The 20,418-nt window shown below is 43.8% G+C and overlaps 1 protein-coding gene across 2 annotated transcripts in view; it reads left to right on the top strand.

Moving 5' to 3' along the window:
• The first annotated feature begins 7,279 nt into the window (after nucleotides 1-7,279).
• LOC148838138 (ran-binding protein 3-like) overlaps nucleotides 7,280-20,418 on the top strand; it is a 30,325-nt gene continuing 17,186 nt past the window's right edge. For both annotated transcript variants that reach the window (XM_088912255.1, XM_088912256.1), the window contains exon 1: nucleotides 7,280-7,866. In XM_088912255.1, coding sequence (XP_088768381.1) covers nucleotides 7,629-7,866 — 238 coding nt within the window. In that variant the 5' untranslated portion in view covers nucleotides 7,280-7,628. The remainder of the gene's footprint in view (nucleotides 7,867-20,418) is intronic.

Raw genomic sequence — 20,418 nt, forward strand, 5'->3', positions numbered from 1 at the left:
TGTGATGTCACACGTGATCTACAATATCTACAGTGTACTCTTGAAGGTACAGTGCTAGAAAGAACTAGCTTGCTTGCAAGCTCACAACAGAGGACAAAAACTATTTTTATTTCATAATTTTGTGAAGGGTTCTTAGCTGTCTCCTGCCTTAATTGTGTGATTCAGATGGTTCTCAGTGTTATTTTTATTTCTGCTCCTTGTGTGACCCAGTCTCTCTGTGAGTCTCGGTCTCTCCAGCGTCTGTGCCTTGCTTCAATCAGTGCTGGCTGTGTTTGTGTAATACCATTAGGCACACATGAACAGGTCAATGTGACAAGATGATGTCTCAACAATGCCCCTGGCAAATGCATTGAAAGCAACAAAAGCCTGACCAGAGAGCCTGTGGGGAATAACAAAAATACAGAGCATTCCGAAGTGTTTACGTTGAGACCACACACCCTCCCCTACTGTAGGCATGGCTTGTTCCTGAGCTTCTCAGCCACAGTGGAAATTTCCACTGAGCCCCAGTGTAAAATTCCACTAGGCCCCACTGAGCATGCTCTGAAACACGAACTGCCTCCAGCAGATACCAGCTTCGTCTCAGGATCCTGTCAGGGACCTCTTGAGTGGCTGACATGTACTGTAAAGTGGGTTCCCTCTTGAACTAAAGAGCTGAACAACAAATTAAAGGCAGCAACAGCTTTTAATTTGTCCTGTTCATTCGGTTTCAGGAACGGATCTCATGAAGGCACGAGGTCTTCAGGATTTTTTAGAATAAAACTCTACCTGAACTCTCGCTGACACTGATATAGAAACTGTGCAATGTTACACCAAAGCATGTGCGAAGTTTAGGTTGAACTGCGTTTTGCTCCAGCAAGGCCACTGCAGTTGAAAATAGCCTAAACTGGGACGTTAAAACCACAGTTCCAGAAAAAGATTACAATAGTACCATACTCCCAAACGCCACAGTACACCTGCTAATTTGTAGTAATTTTGCCCGTGCACAATCACTGAAATTATCATGTGAAGAGACAACAGGAAATAAGCTGTGTACTTTTGACCATAGCTCATATGAGAAGAAATACAGTATCAAAAACAGTAGGAAACCAGGAGTAAATAGAAAGAGAAATCAATTTGTGAAAACTATAGAGCTTAACCAATCAGTGCCACGAGTGGTTTGCAAATGAATGTGCACATTTTTCAGTAAACAATCTTGAGGTAAAACAATTGTTCCTTTAGGCATACTCTTGTAAGCTGTTTTGCCTTGGAAATGCATGTGAATCAAAAATAAAGTATTACTGGATATTTTTCCTTTTTTATGTTATTTGCTTGTGAGAGGAGAATGTGCTTCTGCAGGATCTTTGCAGAAAAAAATGACATGATGAAAGTGTTTATTTATTGTAAATTCTTTTTACCAGTTTTCGCTGTAATATAGTTTTGCTTATTTGAGTTTGCACAGCTCCCTGCTGTTTATTTCCAGCCAGGCCCTGATTTCCTGAGATACCTCAGTATTCCTGTTGATACCACTCAGTGCTCACAGAGGAGCTCCTTAGAGGGGGAGAGAAACAGCTTCCCATTGTTCTGTGGTTGATTAGAAGTATTTTTTTTTTAAGGCAGATCACGTGGATAAATAATCCTCATCAATGATTTAACAGTGAAAGAGCACCGTGCAATATTCTACAGGACATTCAAGACGCAAGATGGAGAGGCAACATGTCCATACACATGTATGACCACATGTATGGTCCCCAATGATAGATGTTTGCAGATTGAAAGTGAAAGTATTGCAAGTGCATGAGAATGACTTCTCAGGCTCAGATACAATGAACAACTTTTCATTAACCATGAACTATACTGTACAGAGAGCAGCAGCTAATTCAACATGGAGATTTAGCTTAAAAACATGTCAGTAAAGTCACATTTTTAGACACTGTACAACAAAACACAGGAGTTCAATTCCATTCATTTTTTTTTTAATTCACAGCTAACTTCCTTTCCAGAGACATTTAAAAGGAGTCTCAAAGTGAAAACTTAATCCCTTTTTGTACCAGGTACTGCTCTGCTTGCAAAAAAGACAGATTGCCCAGTTTGAAGAAATCAAAGGCAGATAAATTTATTTGATATATTTTGAACCACCAGAGGTTAATGGTACTGAAAAAACAGAGGCACAGAAGGCAGAATTAATTTCTCACAAAATTGCACCTACAAAGCAAAAGGTATGTCTCCAGTGTTAGTGGGTAAAGACTCTTGGCAAGGCAAGCTGAATCAGTCGTGATGTCCAATAGGATGCAGAACAATTAAACTCTTTCACGTAATCAAGACACACACTGAGCAGTGAGCGGGCTGTGATGGACGAGGAGGTCAAGCAAACTGGCAGAAATTGGCACAAAAACACAGCAGCGAGCTGGTGATCGCCAGTGCATTCTGGGAGGTTGTCCTGCAGACTGCACTTGACGGGACTTACCCAAGCTGTACTGTCAATACAGGCTGCTGAAGAAATAACAGAAGAAGCAGCTTTTGACGACTCCTCTAAGATTACAGAAACAATGAAAAGGGAGGTGCAGCACCGAGCTCAGAGCTCTCAAACAGGCTGCTTCATTCTACCTCTTAATGGGATGGTTTGATCTGCAGTGTTTTATCTTCTTTTATGGTAGCAGCAAAAAGGCAGAAAAACAAAAGAAAAGTCCTAAGTAAACTTTTGCAAACTCTAAAATGCATGCAAAAATAATACCTTTTACATACCACAAGAGAAAGTGAGCTCAATAGCGGAGATGAATTGTTTGTTGAGACAGTTTTCTCAAGACACACCATTCTGCTTATGGAATTCGTCACCCATACCAAACCTTTAATATCAAAGCCGTACCCCTGGAGTGGTACTGTTGTGAGGGTATACTGTATGTTCCTTCCAAAAGAAACTACAGATTTACAGTGTTTCCATGAACATCCCTTGGAAACAGGCAGTGTTCCTTGTCCCTGCTGAAGACTAGACACTACCCATCTGGTAGTGAGTAGTTAATTGATCTGAAGATCTCATCCAGCAGTTTCTTGAAAGAAACCAGGGTATTAGCTTTAACAACATGGCTGGGCAGCTTGTTCCACACTGCCACCACCCTGTGGTTAGACAAGTGCCCCTGTTCTCAGTTTTAAATGCACTTTAAAGGCATAAGTGGAAGCTAAGTGGAAGTGCATTTTAAACCAAGACTATAGGCTATCTTGTATCATGATAGAAACAACATCATTGTACACTGTACAGCATATACTGTATATCATCTAAAATACTGTCATTTAAAGTCACCCACTCTCTGTCTTGGAATCTACCCATTCCACTTTAAACAGCAATGATTTTCCTTGTTGCACACAATACTCTCGAGGAATCTCTTGCCCTTTCCCTTGGATTATGCATCTCAGGACCACACAGGAACTACATCCAGGGATTCTCCCAGAGCAGCCTTGCCCTTCCAGTGCAGATGACATTGCGGTGGTGTGAAAAAGCATACGATCAAAGCCTTACGATTTGAATAACATGCCAGGAAATATGACGCGCGGTAGCTCACCGCCCGTTCATTAAACACAAGCCTAACTGGTGCCTCGTCTTCCCGCTCTGGGCCAGACTGATAAGTAGTTTGTTCGAAGCTTTTTGTTTTCCGCCTCTGCAGTTACAGGGTTTCTGTACCTGCTAAACGTGTCTTCAATCAGTGTGATCAAACTCCCAGAAAAAGATCAGCTTGTCATTTAAGGGGGAACTGATGTTCCTTGATATTCTGCTTCAGGTTATTTGAGAGGTTTGACTCTTGTTTTCCATGCTTTGATTGCTTTGCCTCTTTACTTGAAGCCCTGTGGGTTTTGGCACAGAAAGCTGTACTGCAACACCTTAGTGACGTACTCAGACGGACTCAGATGAGTTGTTTTATGTAACAAGTCAAAGTTAAGACCCTGCTGAAGAGCAGAAAGAAGATACACAGCGTTTCTGCTACTGAACCTTCTTGACCACATGTTCCATACTCCCACAATCCTTTGTGTAAAGACGTGTCTCCTGTTCTTGGTGTTAAATGCATTCAAAGTTCGTGTCTCACTGCTGATCCTGAAGACGTCCACTGGGGTGACTCTGAATGGTATTTTAAGAATGTTGAAGACATCACTTTGGTCAAAATCAAGTTAGGATCACCCCAAAACATTAACTAAGGCTCAATAAACATACTCATGAAGGTGAACAACAGACACAACATCCCCCCACCCACAATTTTTTTAAAGACGCCACGTCTGGATTTTTGTGTCAGGGCAACAGAAATCATATGAACAGAAAAAAAAATCTGTTTTGACAACTGTACGAGCTCGCTTCGCTTGCGGGCAAGGCCACAGTTTTGACATCACGAACAAAAACAGCAACATTATATTGAAGCATGTTGGTCACATGAAATGTACTGTACAAATGTGAGCAAACTGTTACTAACACATCATTCTGAACTGCCATATCACCCTGCTACTCACAACGGCAGCCCACTGAAGCTAAGCAGGTGTGAGCCTGGTCAGTACCTGGATGGGAGATCTCCTGGGAAAAACTAAGGTTGCTGCTGGAAGAGGTGTTAGTGGGGCCAGCAGGGGGTGCTCACCCTGTGGTCTATGTGGGTCCTAATGCCCCAGTATAGTGACAGGGACACTATACTGTAAAAAGGTGCCATCCTTTGGATGAGATGTAAAGCTGAGGTCCTGACTCCCTGTGGTCATTAAAAATCCCAGGGTGTTTCTCAAAAAGAGTAGGGGTGTTACCCCAGCATCCTGGCCAAATTTCCCATTGGCCTTTACCAATCATGGCCTCCAAATAATCCCCATATATGAACTGGCTTCATCATTCTGTTCTCCTCCCCACTGATAGCTGCTGAGGTGGTGTGGTGTGCACTGGCGCACTATGGCTGCTGTTGCATCATCCAGGTGGGGCTACACAGTGGTGGTAATGGGGAGTCCCCATTACCTGTAAAGCACTGACCAGGCTAGCACCTGCTTAGCTTCAGTGGGCTGCCCGTTGTGAGTAGCAGGGTGATATGGCAGTTCAGAATGATGTGTTAGTAACAGTTTGCTCACATTTGTACAGTACATTTCATGTGACCAACATGCTTCAATATAATGTTGCTGGAGTGGAGTGTCCAGAAAAGCGCTATATAAGTGTAAGGAATTATTATGAGTAGTATTAGGATTATTAACATCAATGGAATGAGGCTACGTCTGTTTTTGGTATGAGTGATCCCATCTTTAGAGTTCTAGGTACTTTTACGGGTTTGTAGAAGGGACCAGACAGTGACACTTAGTTGAAGTTCTGTGACAGAACGCCAAGGGTATGTGCGGTAGGATATTCTCACAAGAGGTTTGAAAAACAACCCCTGTCCCTTAGTACTATTAGGACCTCTAGCGCATTTTCCTTCAGAAGTTTAATTGTTATATCTCCTTGAGAAGTAATAGTTTACATGTTTCTCCCATCTGGGGCCTGTCAGTAAAATGATCCAGGTGTCCTTTATATTTCTCTGCCTGTGTGTGCAAGCGCAATGTTATCCGTCTGAGAAGTTTTTGTGGTGTCCATGTGGAGACAGCACGTGTAAACTAGAAATCAGCAGGCTTCTGAAAACCGCGATCTTAAAGACACTAGGTTTACCCGGTGGTCAGCACGTTGAAATGCTAGGTTCTTCAATCCCTTGCCTGCTATAGATTCAAAGCTCAATGCGATCGCGGTTCGATTTCATTGCTAAAGCCGCCCAAGACACAACCTCCAGACAACTCAACCTTATATGCATGCGAAGGCCTGCTTCTTTGATGTGCGCTCTCGTTTCTTCTCGTTGATGTGTTTTTTTTTGCACATGTGCGTCGCCTTGAAACCCCGAGCTTGCGTTGCCGCTAGCCGACGTGACTTGACACACGTTCTGCAGCGAAATGCCCAGCGCCGGCCAATCATCTTTCTGCGTGTGAGTACAGACCGTCCAGACGCGTCTTGTGATGTTATTGATCTTGCTGGAGTGTCTTCACCAAGCTCAGCCCCGGCTGGTGGCAGACGTGCAGGCCCTTAGCGAACCGCGAGCCGAGTCGTGCTGTACTTTACTCTCATTGACCTGTTTCAGGATCAATGTTGACATAACCTTGCGTCAGCGCGACGTTTATAAAAAAAAGTAATATACCGGGGAGCGGACCGAGCGCACACGCTTGGCTTAACACGAAAACAAAAATGGTGTGGGAGAAAACATTGTAAAACCAAACAAATTGCGCTGACACGAATTGTGCGCACATCTTTTATTAATGATTTTATTTACACGAGATATTTTTTACAAGGGGGAAAGACTGCGGTTTCGGATTAGGGCTAAACTAATCAAAGTCAATGTGAGGCTTAGTAATAGGTATTACTGCAAGTGCTATCATGTTATTGTAGTTTACAGTACGAAAATGATCAAAGCAACCATGTCACTGACTTGACACCACCGCCAGCACAGTATATTAAGCGGTATGAAGTCAATTTTTAAAATGAAATAATATTTTCGGGTTATTTTACGACAAAGCAGATCATTGCAATTTTGCTTTCAATTGCTTTAATAAGACGTTAGTGACAGTCTGACATCGACAGGTGAATCTCGGTGTTCAAGCAGAAACAACCTGCAGAGCGATTTCTATAACCCACCTAACAGCACTAGAGCTACAGTACATACGCTGTAAACAGATTTCTTTGTGGGCTGTTGTATTCAAAATACCAAAGGCGAGAAGGCCACGACCTCATTCGCCGGCGAAGGGCTGGTGGAAAAAAAAAGGTCAAGGTGACAGTGAAGGCCAGGTCTCACGGTCTGCCTTGTGGATACCAAGGGGGCACGAAATTTGTGAAGACCTTTCTCAGTTGTCCGCTCTCCAAAATACGACACGGTGAACAATCAGAAGTATATGAAATTACACATTGTCCAACTTCTTTTACCAAATCACGGCCATGTCGTTTAGTTTTCCCCTTGCCAGCTGCGAAACTATTCTGTATCCTTTGAAGTTTTTTTTTTGCGGCTCCTCGAAAGCATCGCCAAAAAACAACAACTTTTGCGAAGGATAATCTTTTACAAGCGCTTTGCATCCGCGGACGAGGTGGTGAGTTCAGCACAGGGGCGCCTTTTACAAATCTGCGAGCGCCGGTCTTTGACCTCATCTTTTAAAGCCCCTGTACAGCAACACCGCACGCATTTAGCCCGGACACGGAGTACACGTGCTGTGAGCCTCAGACCCGCCCAGCAGCTCATGTCACCGCCGCCGCGAATAATCGCGTAGTAAGCTGTGGCCACTTCTGCCCATTCACTTACACCATCACGGTAGAGGGGATGTGAGGTGCAAATATTCTGGTAGTGTACAGTGAAACGCTCTAGGATATATTTCATTGCAACAGATTTCAGACGTTTTGCTTGCCTCTTATCATTTTCGGTCTTGCTAGAAAACTACTTGTGCAAAAGGAGAGTAGGCGTGTGCAGTTACAGCCCTTCGAGTTTTGGTTTGACATACATGCTTTGCGTATCCCATTTTTCTTACTTTCTGATTTTTAGGGACAAGTAATTGTACGAAAGCAGTTTTTTTTGGCGGAGAAAGGAATTTGTCCATATCTTCCGGGCAGCCGCTGTGAAGAATCGGATTTGTATTTAGGAGAAATGAGGGGACTTCAAGTCGCCACTGGGACGGATCCTGTTCTGTGCCCGGCGACAGAGCCCCTGTCTCCGGACGCCTCGGCAGACGCACCCCGTCCGGTGCCGAGCCACAGGTTCGGCAACTCGCCGTCCAGGTTGAAAACGTCTGTCGCGTCTTCCAGGGAAAGAAACTTTGTTGTCCGCTGTTCGCCCAACCTGCGAAGCAGCTGCGGGTCCTACAAAGCGCACTCCGTCAACAAAGGTAAGAAAATTCTAGAAAAACGTTTATCCGTTAAATACATTGGTTGTCAAAATTTAGAATGCCTTTATCTTCGTTCGATAATAAGCCGGAACGTATTAAGTCGGCAATTCCTGCTAATTTCCTGTGAATCGTCCAGTTTCTCCTCCCTGATTCTATTTAACATTTTTTTCTGTTTGTTACGGTCTGTGTGCCTGATAATGAAGAGCAAAACGCTGAACTTTAACCAGTGCAATGAAAGAAGCCGTAACTGTCAGTCATAGTAACTGTCAGCCAGACGGACACCCCCAGGACAGAGCTGGCTAATAAGGTCTCGTTTTAATATCTGAAATAAATGTTTCGCCAATATTGTTCTGACAGCAGATGTTCACTTTCCACGGTCTTTAATAATTATGGAACAAGTAATAGGTTTATTCCATGCTGAAAAAAAGAAGAAAGAGAACACAACGTTTCGGCCGTGGAGCCTTCTTCAGGTGTTCTTCACACACCTGAAGAAGGCTCCACGGCCGAAACGTTGTGTTCTCTTTCTTCTTTTTTTCAGCATGGAATAAACCTATTACTTGTTCCTTTGCAGCCTACGCATGCTGACGCAGCTACCCACCTGAACTACTTTAATAATTATTACCGCTTAAGACGCGACAGTATCTGTGCAGTTATTGTGTAGTCTCTGCAGTGTGAGAACGCTCCTGAAATTGATGCGGGTTTATCTTTACATACGAAACTCATTCTCTACAGATTGAAACCCTTTCGTTAAAAGGATAACCCACATCCAACATCTGAGAAGTTCACATGTATTTTATCACATGTAGTTATGTGCCCCATCTCTGATTTAATGCACTCGTTTGGCAAATTAATGTCCATCGGCCCATCTGCTATCTGAAAACACCTTATTACACAGGACACAAGGCTGGTCAACTGTCTGGAGACGCCAATGTAGCAGGGGCACATATGCAGAAGCACATACTGTAGGAGTATTTCAAAGCTACCAACTAAAGTATCCCGCATGCCTTTGAAAGCTGAGAGGATATTGGAGCACTGAGAGAAAGCCTACAGTACATGGACCTGGGGAGAACATGCACACTCCACACTGAAGGATGTCCCAGCCTAGAATCAAGAGAGGTGGATATTATTAATTGGGCATAATTATAATATGGAAATCCATACTTTTCTGTTTTGACAGTGTTACTAGATTCTGTCATACATGTCTAATTTTGTATTCTAAAATGCAGAAAAATAGGCTCTTTTAGCAAATACTCCTATTACTGTACAGTTCTGTATTCTTTTGGCAGCTCAAAGATTAAAGGCATTTCATGAAGTTAGAAGATGAGAGTCTAGTGTTAATGCTTCTTTGCTAGGTGCAAACGTTTGTTACAGAATCTCCTGAATGCTGTGTTGTGTCATTTGTGTCACTGTTTATCCTGAACCCTATAAATGAAGGTTGAGATAAGAGCTCAGTGTTGGTTTCCTCCTATCTGTAAAAGTTCAACACTGATTTTTCTTAGCTGAGATCAGGCGTATGCCTAGTCTGGCACACTTCAGCTGTATAAAGGTACTTCTCACAGAATCCGCATGTGCAGAGAACCTGTTTCACATCCAGAGCTGAGCTCTCGTGGAAAGAACAACATTCATGTACTGTATGTATTCGTTCTCAAACTGCAGCAACAGGAGCTGCTTTTGCACTTGATGTTCGGCAATCAGCTCTCATACGCCAGGGTGCTCAAGTAGAGCCAGTTTACTAATTAAATGAAGCATGACTGCTGTGGCTTGCGATCAGCCTAATCCTATTGGGAAAACGAACGAGTTTGTGAAACGAACGAGTTCACAAACAGTCATCACCAGCGATTTGTCCTGAGCACGGATTGTCTGAAAGCATGGGGTTTGGCTTGGAGAGATGCCTGAAGATAAGTCCAGTGCCACCTCACAGACCAGACCAGGCTCTTGGAATGGATGCCCAGGGACATCTGAGGTGGTATACGATGCAGGTGTTTGTTCGGGTGTGTTCTGCGTTGGGGTGTCAGGGTCAGCCAGGAGAGGAGTCGATCATGCTGGCACTGGAGCAGACTGGCGCCCGGCATTATCCCAGTCCTGCGCTGTCAGTCTCAGTGTTGCGTCACCTCCTTCTGAACCCACAGGACCAAAATCCTGTCTGGGCATTATCGTGGCAAGACCTGTGCGTGTGGGTGGTAGAATACGCCTCCGCCGTGTAGGAAGGTCATGTCTTTGCACACAGCTTGCAGACCCCCTGGCACTGGTAACTCTCTGCTGTTTCAGCCTGGACATGTGGACTGGAATCGGGACCTGCAGGGAAAATTTTGACTCTATGCTTTAATGTGGCGGATTTCTAATTGCTTTTGTTTATGTGATTGTAATAACAGTCCGAGGTTATTCCAGCACAAACAGATCATAGGACTTCCCAGCTTCTGGTAATTACAGGAAATTGATGTTTACAGAAGTACCATTTTCAACTTGTTTCCCTTTCACGTGCTTAACCTAATGCAACAGAAGGCATGTATTTGATGCATCAACAAGTGAAGTATTATATTTATCAATTCATCTAGGTAGTTGCACCGCACGAGTAGAAAAAGAAGACTCTGGTAACTGTATTAGTTAGTTCTTTAGGAAATAAAATAATCTTTTTTATTACGACTGAGTTTAACCTTTAAGGAAGCTTGGTGGCAGGGTCTTTGCTTTGACTTCAGTGTGCTGAGTTAATGTTTGTGTTTGTGAAACCCATAGAAAAAAGAGTCGGGGATCTCTCAGATAAGATATCACCCTGGCCAGCCTGGGACCTGATAATCTAGACTGCGCCCCACCTCCCTGCCCCCACCTCAGAATTGACCCCTGCACAGTGTCCTAGGCACGTACAGCCCCCTGGCAAGGTGCTCTTAAGTTTCACCTGCGCTGGTGAAGAGACCAGTGGAGAGCAGTGAGTGCTGCTACTGAGAATTACAGGGAGATAATCATGTCTGACTCCGGTCCCATTCTCACCACCTGGGAACAGAGCCCCGCGCTGGGCTCCCACAGGCAGTCATTTGGACGTCAGTCAGTTCTTATTTCAGAGGAAGGCCCTTTAGAATAGCTCATGCCGGTGTTCGTCAGGGAATGTGGGATGTTTCCAGTGAATTGCTCTGGGGAGTGTGATGTCACCTAGGTGACAGAATCCTCTTATTGAAATGATACTGGATTAGGGCAGCCGGCCCCAGCTCCCTGTGACACACACTAGTCCACTCTTATGGCTATTCTTCACTGTTGCACACTGTGGGTCTCCCTTCCACAGCAGAGTGCATCTCCTTACCGTTTCCACTGAACCTCAAGGTGGGTGTTTTAGGACAGGGGATTTAACTGGCTGTGAGAGGAGGGTGCATAATTCTTTAGATTGGTAAAAAAGAAAGAACTGCATACTACAGTCTTCTCCTGGTTACACCTGCTGAGTACTATATTGCTCTGCATTCCTTAAGCCTCATTTAATTGTCCATGTGTCACCATTTCTGTGTGTCCTCCTGCCTTGCGCCGTGTAAGGTATCACTACCTAAAATCCGGGACTGCACAGATTTATTAAAACCACCTTGTTTTTTTCTGGCATTTCCACACTCGCATAGGTGATGGCTTTTAGTTTTCAACTGATGCCCTTTAGCCTTCGTGACGAGATGGTGTAGTAAATTGATCTCTTCCATGCTGGCGTGTGGGCTGAGCTCAGTACGGTGCACAGGGCGGTGTTTACAATCAATGGGCAGATTGCGCTATAGCAGCAAGTCTCCTTGGGCAAAGGCGTCACCAGCCAAACCAGCAACAGCAACAATAATAATATGATAAGCCTTAAGCGATGTCCTGCTAGCAAAGCATCCTTTTTTCAGTGACATGTACCTCCTGTATCATCTCCCAAGCCTGGACAAGGCATGGAAAAAGAATGGCTTTAAAGAGCAATGGAATGAGGATTGAAACAGCTGGACTGCTGATTTCCCACTTTGTAAGAAAACCTACTGGACACGGTTATGTTATGTATGTATTAACTGCAGTAGCATAGAAGGCATTTTGACTAAGGTGAGGTGGATGAGTTGAAAGTTAACAAGATGTTTCCCTTTTCCAGATGTAGCCATTAGGAAAACAGGCTTCATTAAGGACTTTTCCTTTGAAAGTCCACTGCTGTGCTAGTTGTTGTCAGTCAGTGATGTGTCCACATGACATTTTTGCATCATGAAAACTGATTTCAGTATCATAGTGGCCCGCATATGAATCACGGTACTGAACACAGTCATTGCCTGTTTTTGCACATGATCTGCAAAGGGCCGGCAAACGTGTTTGAATTGTAAATGGTGCTCCATTTACAGTAGGCTCCCTGAGTCAGTTACATGTGCTCCAGGCATCACACATTATTATACCAATGAGGAGAAATAGCTGTCTAATACTATCCTGACCTCCTGCCTCTGTGGAGGTTTGCTCAAGGGCACAGGCTTGATCACCCGCTTGTATCTTGCAAAACCAGAACAAATGGCTTTGGTGTTTCCCAGCAATTTGTGTAAAGGAAGATTCATCTGTACTTTGAAGTCTCAGGAGTCCCACTTTTATGGACAAACTCCTGGTACTACAGGTTGCAGCTATTTTAATTTGTCACATGACACAGACATGACCATTGCTAGCAGTAAACCTTATTCAACACTGGCTTTAGTTATTTCTCCTCATCTTTGGTTGTTCAGCTTTATATTGTACTGAGTATTTCACCTGGAAAACAATACACATATTTGCAAAGCAAAGGATTTGTCAGTTGAAATGAGTAAACGCTGCAATTGGTCCTGCCTTATTCTCAGGATACAGAATCCATTATGATAGAATGGCACAAGAATTGTCCTACTGACTCTTAATCTCTGCTGAACACGTTTTTGGTGTTTGCTTGGCCAGAAAAGAATACTGTGAAAATACGAATGCAGAGTACTCAACCGAATGAGTTGTTTTTATCTCAAGAGATAACAGAGGCGTCCTGCTGCTCCATTAGTGGAAATCATAAATCAAATTATGTTTTAGTGTAATAATAACTGGAAATCTAACAACTTTGGACAGTATATTGTATCGAACTAGGTTATAACAAGAGAAAAGACTCAGACTGATAACTGAAAAATACAGAGCACTATTTTTAAGATTAGCTGAGCTTCCATGAGTTGCCATGTGGAATTTTGTCATCCAGCCAGACTGTGGTTAGCCCATAAATAACCAGTTGATGGTGTGTAAACTACGCAGAAAAGTCAAAGTCAAAGGAATGTACAGTCTGAAGTCAAGAAAGCAGAGAGGCCTTCAGCTGCCGGATGTGAGTGTAGCGAATACGCCCCTGCGTATAACAGGGATCCCAGCCGCCCGGGCTGGGGAAGGTCTCCCTTAGGTCAGCCGGCAAGTTCCCTGTTGCATGACGCCGGAGACCCGGGTTCGCGCCCAGGCAGTGAGGGACGAGCTGGCAGGGCAGGAGCGGCAAGGGCCGAAATGCCAAGAACCGTTACATGAGGATAATCAGGTGTTAACAGTAAAGGGTCTAGAAATGTGCTGGTACTGTATTTTGTGGGAGGTGGATGATCAGAATCCTGGATTCCTTCGAAGAGGGTCTCCTTCCCGGATATCTTCCAAAGGCCTTCCTGCTCGCCCATGTGCATCAAAGAGTTGCCTAAGAGCACAAAGGAAAAAAAAATGCTGATTGGCGTGGAAATAAAGTTTCTTTGTGACCTTGGTGAGCCTGCTGCTCCCTTGCCTTGAGTCACTGGGTTTATCGGCTGGAAACTGCTAGCTGGGTTTGAGCTGGGCGAAGGGGCGTGTTTGAATAGGGGGTATGTAACCGGGGAGTGAGCCATGCTGGGGAAGATAAAGTGCTTCATTCCGAGTTACTCGCGATGCTATGCAGCAGAGACTTTTACCTGCTGATACTGCCCATGCTTGTCAAAGAATTTGATTTCATATTGCTTCTAATACTTTAATACCCACGGTGATGTCTCCTCCGTGTTGTGCCTGGTGTTGTGTCCCAGGGTTTTTGCATTTTGTGTTCTTTCTGTAGGCTTCTCACTGTTGCACATTTTAAGGTGGGAAAACACTGAGAAAAAAACTAAAAAACGAAGTGAACACAGATGACATGAGCTAATCCCAAGTCTGATCAGCTGTGATCCACCATTTATGTTAGCTCTTGACATGCCTTTTTTAAAAGCACACAAGATGAGAAAGAGATCACCTCTTTCTGCTGAAAAATACCTTTTGCAAACAAATGAGGCAAAGTTTTAGTCACTGAACCTGTCAATTATGAAAGTAATTTACACAACAGCTGATTTATTTTTAAAAAATAAATGGGATAATATTGAAATAAGAAGCTCATTCACCTCTGCATCTGAGGAAACCCCTCTGATTTGCTAAAATAGTAACAGATGCACATCACTGTTTTCTGCTTTTCTTATACTTCCTTGAGCTGTGATCCTCACCAGGAAAAGTGAACTGAAAATGGATGTACAGATGAGTATACTTTTTGAGAATAACTATAAAAGGAAGAAGTAGATGTGTGCTATAGAAGTAACCTACAATGACATTCTCTGAACTGCCTGCTTATTATTAAATGTTTTGGTCAGAACACATTGATTTGTAATTTGATCTATCACATTTTTAACCTCCATCTTCATGTAAAATATATGCATAAGAGCTTAAGATTTTTCAAATCAGCAGATGCTGCACAAGCTAAAGGTGTTAGAGTAATCAGTCGATTCTTAAGTGGCGGTATCCAGTGCTGAAAAAGGAACACAAACTCAAGAAAACCCTTTTTAAATGCCAAAAAGCAGCGCTAACCACATGAAAGATGGCTCTAGAATGAGGACTGATCAAAGGCAGGTCAGCTCCTTGAGTTCCCAGCCCTGTTCCCCAGCAGGATGGCTGATGTCCCAACTGCAGCTGTGTCCAAGAGATCTGCAGCCAGCACAGGCCTGTGCTGTTGTTTCCTGACGCGGCGTGAATCTAGCTGTGGCCGGTACAGCCTAGTCTGAACCAGAGCCTGGAAAGTGCTCTCTGGAGTCGAGCTGCTGCTCTCGCTGACAGCGTGTGGGAGGGTCCTCATGCTGGGCTGTGGCCTACTTTTGAGCAGAGGAACTGACTGGAGTGTTTCATAGTGCATTTATAGCTTGCCAGAGGCAATGCTCACGCCTTCACAAGCCAATCAAGATTCTCTAGGCTGTTGAGGAAAATAGAGAACAAAACAAACTCTTGTGGAATATTTGCAAGCCAGACATTTCATGCAATTCTGAATGTCCCAGAGCAGTTCCCCGCAGTTTCCAGTGTCAATACAAAGATCTGTGTATAGTTTGTGTTCATCATAGAGTGTTTAGTCAATAGAGGCAACCAGTCTCTTTGTGCCACCTTTTCACAGATATGCAGACGTATGCCATTGGGAAAATTCCTGTTTTTGTGAGTTCGAGTGGTAACGCTAGGTCTGTGAGCAGAAGTTCCCTTGCTGCAACCCTGGGTTTTAGCATAACCATATGCTGATCTAAAGTTAATGGAAATAACTTTTATCTCCCGACTACATCAAACTCCATGGCGCGTCAAGGTATTGGGGTGGGAGTTTTGTGGGAAGTCACAGTAGTTAGGTTAGTTACATTAGTAGCATCAGATTCTGTTCAATGCGGAAGTGAATTGCACAAGACAGTTGCAGGGGCTGCAGTTTTATCTGGTTAATGTCCCTTGCCTATAGAAGGGACTCACTGTCAAAGCTTCATCACTAAGAAGGCTCAGACCAAAAACTGATGTTAACCATAAAACAAAGATGCTCACCCTACGTCTAGCCTCACCCTGAACAATTTTGACTGAACCAACAAATGTGAAGTATAGCATTAACTGCTGTGTAATTTTGTGTAATACCTGTTCTAGACTTGGTTAAAAAAAGCCTAATGTTGTGTCTGAATCAGGTCTCTACTTTTCCTGTATAACAGTTCAGGTAGAGACTTGCGCCCACAAAGAGTCTGGTTGAGAAAGAAAACATCTTACACATGTTGTGCTGATTCACTCGGTAGTAGGAAGTTGTTGCTGTTTCAAAAACAGTGGAACAAAGACAGGTTTTAATTATCGTAAACAGAACAGAACTTTTAATGTTGAAAAAGCATGTTTTATACTACAGTGTTTTAAGGCCTGTGTTTGTATTGGAAGAAAGGGAGAAGAGAGAGAGAAAGAGGAGATAAGAGAGAGGCAGTGAGTAAGCGCACACTGTTTGGTAAATGAGTCTTGTGAAACACATCTAACAGGATTTACTGTTCGGCGTGCACCATTGGCAAACTGACGCAAAGTCTTTTATTCAGCCGCTTTGAGGCGCTTGTCTAAGACCTGGCTGTCAAAAAGTCTTGTCTCGGGAGTATTAATGTCTCACTACATGGGCCGGCTTTCCACCCTTGGCATCCTCGTCAGGGGCCTGGTATAGGATATCAAGTGTGCTTCTGATCAGAAGGAACCAGCTGCTGGCTTCTTCTCAGTGACTTCGGAGCTTGTGGTGGGAGTTGGAATCTTGGAGTGAAATGGTTAAACATCTGCCTGAACATTTAGAGTGTCACTGAGTTCATATAGAAGCTATTCGTGGTTTATGTTTGGTCTGGTCAATGCCAGAGAGTCAGAGCTGAGGGGCAGTCTTCCTTGAATAGAGAAGAGCACAGACCTGGCTTCAGAGTGACAGACACCAGCAGATCTTTAGTTTTAGCTCCAAGCGGCAGCTTAGCTTAACTTCTGTGTCTCTTTAGGGTTTTGAAAGACAAGTCCAGGGGGGCTACATGTAGAAAAAAAGCTATAGGCATGTAGGGAAGAGATATCACAACATTGGCTCTGGATGCAATGCAGAAGGCTTTTCATTTTGCTCACTTGAGACTAAGGGCTAATGACAAGTAATGATGAGTAATGATAGTGAACACCTCCTTGTTCTGGAATGGTTTCAGTAAAGGTAAGCCATGTTTCTTAGACTTCTTCAAGAAGTGATCTCCTGTCACGCTAGGAAGGGTATGTGGAAGTCACTAAAAACAGACGGATAAAAATCTTGTTCACTGGGTTTTGTGAAAAAAGATCATATGTTGCTGGTGCACTATGTCTAAAAAATCATCGTGTTATATATCCACATGATTTCTGTGTTTCTGTGCATGAAAGAGTTAAAATGCTGTTTCGCTTAAGATTCAGTCCAAGCCAGAATCCGCAGGCAGTTGTAAATTGTGGTGCAGACTTGGAAAGCTGAACTCCTGTGTGGTGACACATTTTACAGAACAAAAACAACCAACAGCAATAAAGCCTTCTAAAATCATAACAGCTATTTGCGGGGAAAGATTTAGTTGGATTACTTTGCACACTGTGAAATCTAGCAGGAAATAAACTAGTGGCAATAACAGGATGAAAGAAAAAACAGGAAAATATTTGCCATGTAGCAATCAAGTACTCCTCCTTGTGGGAGGCTTTCCACCTCTGATTGCTGAGCGTTTTTAATATACACTGTAGGACTCAGTTGACAACAGATCCTCATTTGTAATGAAAGCCTAGAGGGCACCCATTCACCCAGCAGAGTGTGGCAAATTATGAGGAGTACATTGCTCAAGGTTACGCCAGCAGTGCCTCACTTGGGATTCGAACCCACAACCCTCCAGTTCAGATCAGTTCAACCACTTATCCTGACTGCCACCCACGCTTGTGGGCAGTGATGTAAATGGTTTCATCCTGACAGGTCTTACTAAATAGAACTTGCACAGGCCTGCACGGCTATCAGAGTGCTAACATCCACTCTACCTAAAGAAGACAACAGAGTAAAACAAATGCATTTCTGCGCTCCTTTTCTGGGTGTTTTAACCGAGATGTGGACATAAAAACATTTGCTTTTTGTGTTTGCTGTGATATGCATCAACTGCAAATGCAATGCTGTGATCTTTGAAAAAAAATAGGGCTAGCTGCCCTGACTGGAGCATGAGTCTTAAATAAGAAAGTGCTCCGGGAGAGTTAATGTCAGTTTGTTTGTTTTTTTTTATTTTCCAGAGGCATCTGGTTCTGGTAGAGAGTTGCCTGTAGGTGTGTGCCCTGCTGTTGCTTATATCAGCAGTGTACGAGGATTGCAAGTCAGTGCCCACGTCGTGTACAGTATCAGGACATCTGATATATACGGTGCCTGGGCTCCGTTATGTTAGGCAAGTCTTGATGTTCCTCTGCTTGTATCCTTCCAGCCCCAGTGGTGGTCCTTGGTCATCCCCAGTCTGTGGTGTTTTGTGTTAGAGCTCAACACTAATGTAAAGAATTTACTAAACAATACAGATTGCAAATCCCATCGGAAGTTCCCCTCCTGGGGAAACACTATGTTAGCCAGCATTAGCAGAGCTGCCTCTTCCAGGGTGTATAATTTACCTTTAATCTTTGCAAACAGCAATTCAGTCCAGGGCAACTTCTGTGCCTGTTGCAGATTTTGGTTTAACAGATTATCTCTCCCTTGCTTGTGTGTATGTGTGTGTCTATGGAAAACCACACAAGCCTGTTGGCTCAAGTATTGATTTTAGCTGTCTGGGTTAAGGTTGAAAGTGTCATTGACCATGAAGAGCAGCAGTAATTGTGATAAAAGCCTTAACCTGACTTCTCTTCTCTCCCAGCTTTTACAACTGTGACACCGCTTTTCTTAAAGGTGTAGGTGTTGCAAAAGCTGGACACACCTTCTTTCTTCTTAAAAGAGGACGTGTTGCACTGGGTTTTCATGAAAGGGAGCTCAGAAATAAAATAGGGCGTGTCTACACGTCAGACTATCGAAAAACTACCTCATATTTGCAATATTACTGCACACGGACAATGACCAAACCAGCAGGTAATGCAATCAAAGGGGCAGCATCCAGTCTGACACGTTGCCACAGACTTGCAAACAAAGTCCAGTCAGGTGCAAGAGAAAACGGGCGACATCATTAACATTTTGACTAAGGGGCTGCCCATTGGTCGAAGGCAACAATGCACAAAAAGCTGTCGCACATCTTTGCTTACTCATGCAGTGGCAACAAACCCTCCAACAATCAGCGAGTCACAGATCTGTATGTTTCCAGCTCTTCCGCAGGAGTCCTTCCCTCTCCCGAGATGGAATTCTCATGTTAAAGAGCAAGTGTTCAGCCAGTTAACCTGTGATCAGATATAACAAGGTAGTCACATTCCGAGACAACGGGGCACAAAAGAGAGGGAAATGTTTGAGAATAACTAGGTGCAAAGGGACATTCTTTCATTCTGATTCTTTGACCCCACTGCAAGCCCGGTTTTGTTTTGTTTTGTTTTATTTTGAGGTCTTGCATGCTTTCTTACATCAGGGGAGAACATAGACAAGAGAACATGGAAGAGCATGTTTGGAAATGAATTACTGTAGGTGGTCCTTTTGTTCGTCTAGACACGCTGGTCCAGTCTGTATTTGATCTTGCAGTCTTCTCTTTGGTTGGGCTCACTGCTGCAGCTGAGGAAAACAGCCCTTACCATGAGCCATCGTGGACTCAGGACATCAGACCATGAGAAGGGTTGCAAAAAAGAGGAGGTGAAGAGGCCTGTTTAGTGAACAGGGCACCTTGATATCAACCAGCAGAGGTTCAACATTAATGCTGAGGGACTGAATCCAGGAGGACTCAGTCCTGATGTCAGCAGGGTTGAAGACCAACAGGCCAGATGAAACCTCTCGTTGCTCAAGAAGATACCAGCAAACATGAGGCTTTTCCTCAGAATCCTTCTGAGGTCCCACAGGGAAAACTGTCTGATCCTGAATGTATTAACTCTTGTTCCTGTGTTGTTGTAATTTGAGGGAAAGCATATTAAAACAAAACCCTGTGTGTTAATTCCTGATTAATGATTGAGGTCTGGCACTAATGAGGTTAGAAGATTATAGAAGGGTTGTGCTGCCGGGGGAAAGTGGCAGATGTGCCTCACGTCAGAATGCACTGAACTTAAGTAGAAGGTTCAAGTTAGTCCCCTCCTCCCTTAAGTTTACTTGAGATACAGATATGCATTTGCTGGCTAAAACTATGCAAACCTCCACCAGATAATGCCCTTTAGCACATTGCAGTCTGATCTTGTTGGCTCTGTGAATCACAGCAGCACTGGGCCTGGTCAGGACTAGGATGGGTAACCTCCAAGGAAAGCCAGTTTTCTGCTGGTAGTGGTGTTGGTGGTCCAGTAGGTGGCGCTCTTGCCACTGGAATTCGTAAACTCGCGTCTCAATACCGTGACTGGGGCTGTAAGAGGTGCTGTCCTTTGGATGAGAGGGCTTCTGGGTCATTAAAACTCATTGAAACTCATATGGCACCGGTGGTTACTCTAGTGTCCTGGCTAAACTCCACTCTGTGCTGTACAGTCTGGCCTTCTTAAAGTTCAGCTGTTTAAACAGTTTCTCTCTTCTTCACTTCCCATTTCTGCTGCAGAATAGCAGTATTGTGACATCCACGTGGGGCTGCAGATGCACATAGTATGGATGTCCTGCATGTAAAGACATCCCCTGACATGAAACGTTATACAGATGCAAGGACTTATTACCAGTTTAATGCATTGAGCCTCAGTAAGCAGTGTCCTGTATTTAAACATGGT

This window comes from Atractosteus spatula, chromosome 3 (genome assembly GCF_055471065.1).
Source record: "Atractosteus spatula isolate fAtrSpa1 chromosome 3, fAtrSpa1.hap1, whole genome shotgun sequence".
Lineage (NCBI taxonomy): Eukaryota > Metazoa > Chordata > Actinopteri > Semionotiformes > Lepisosteidae > Atractosteus > Atractosteus spatula.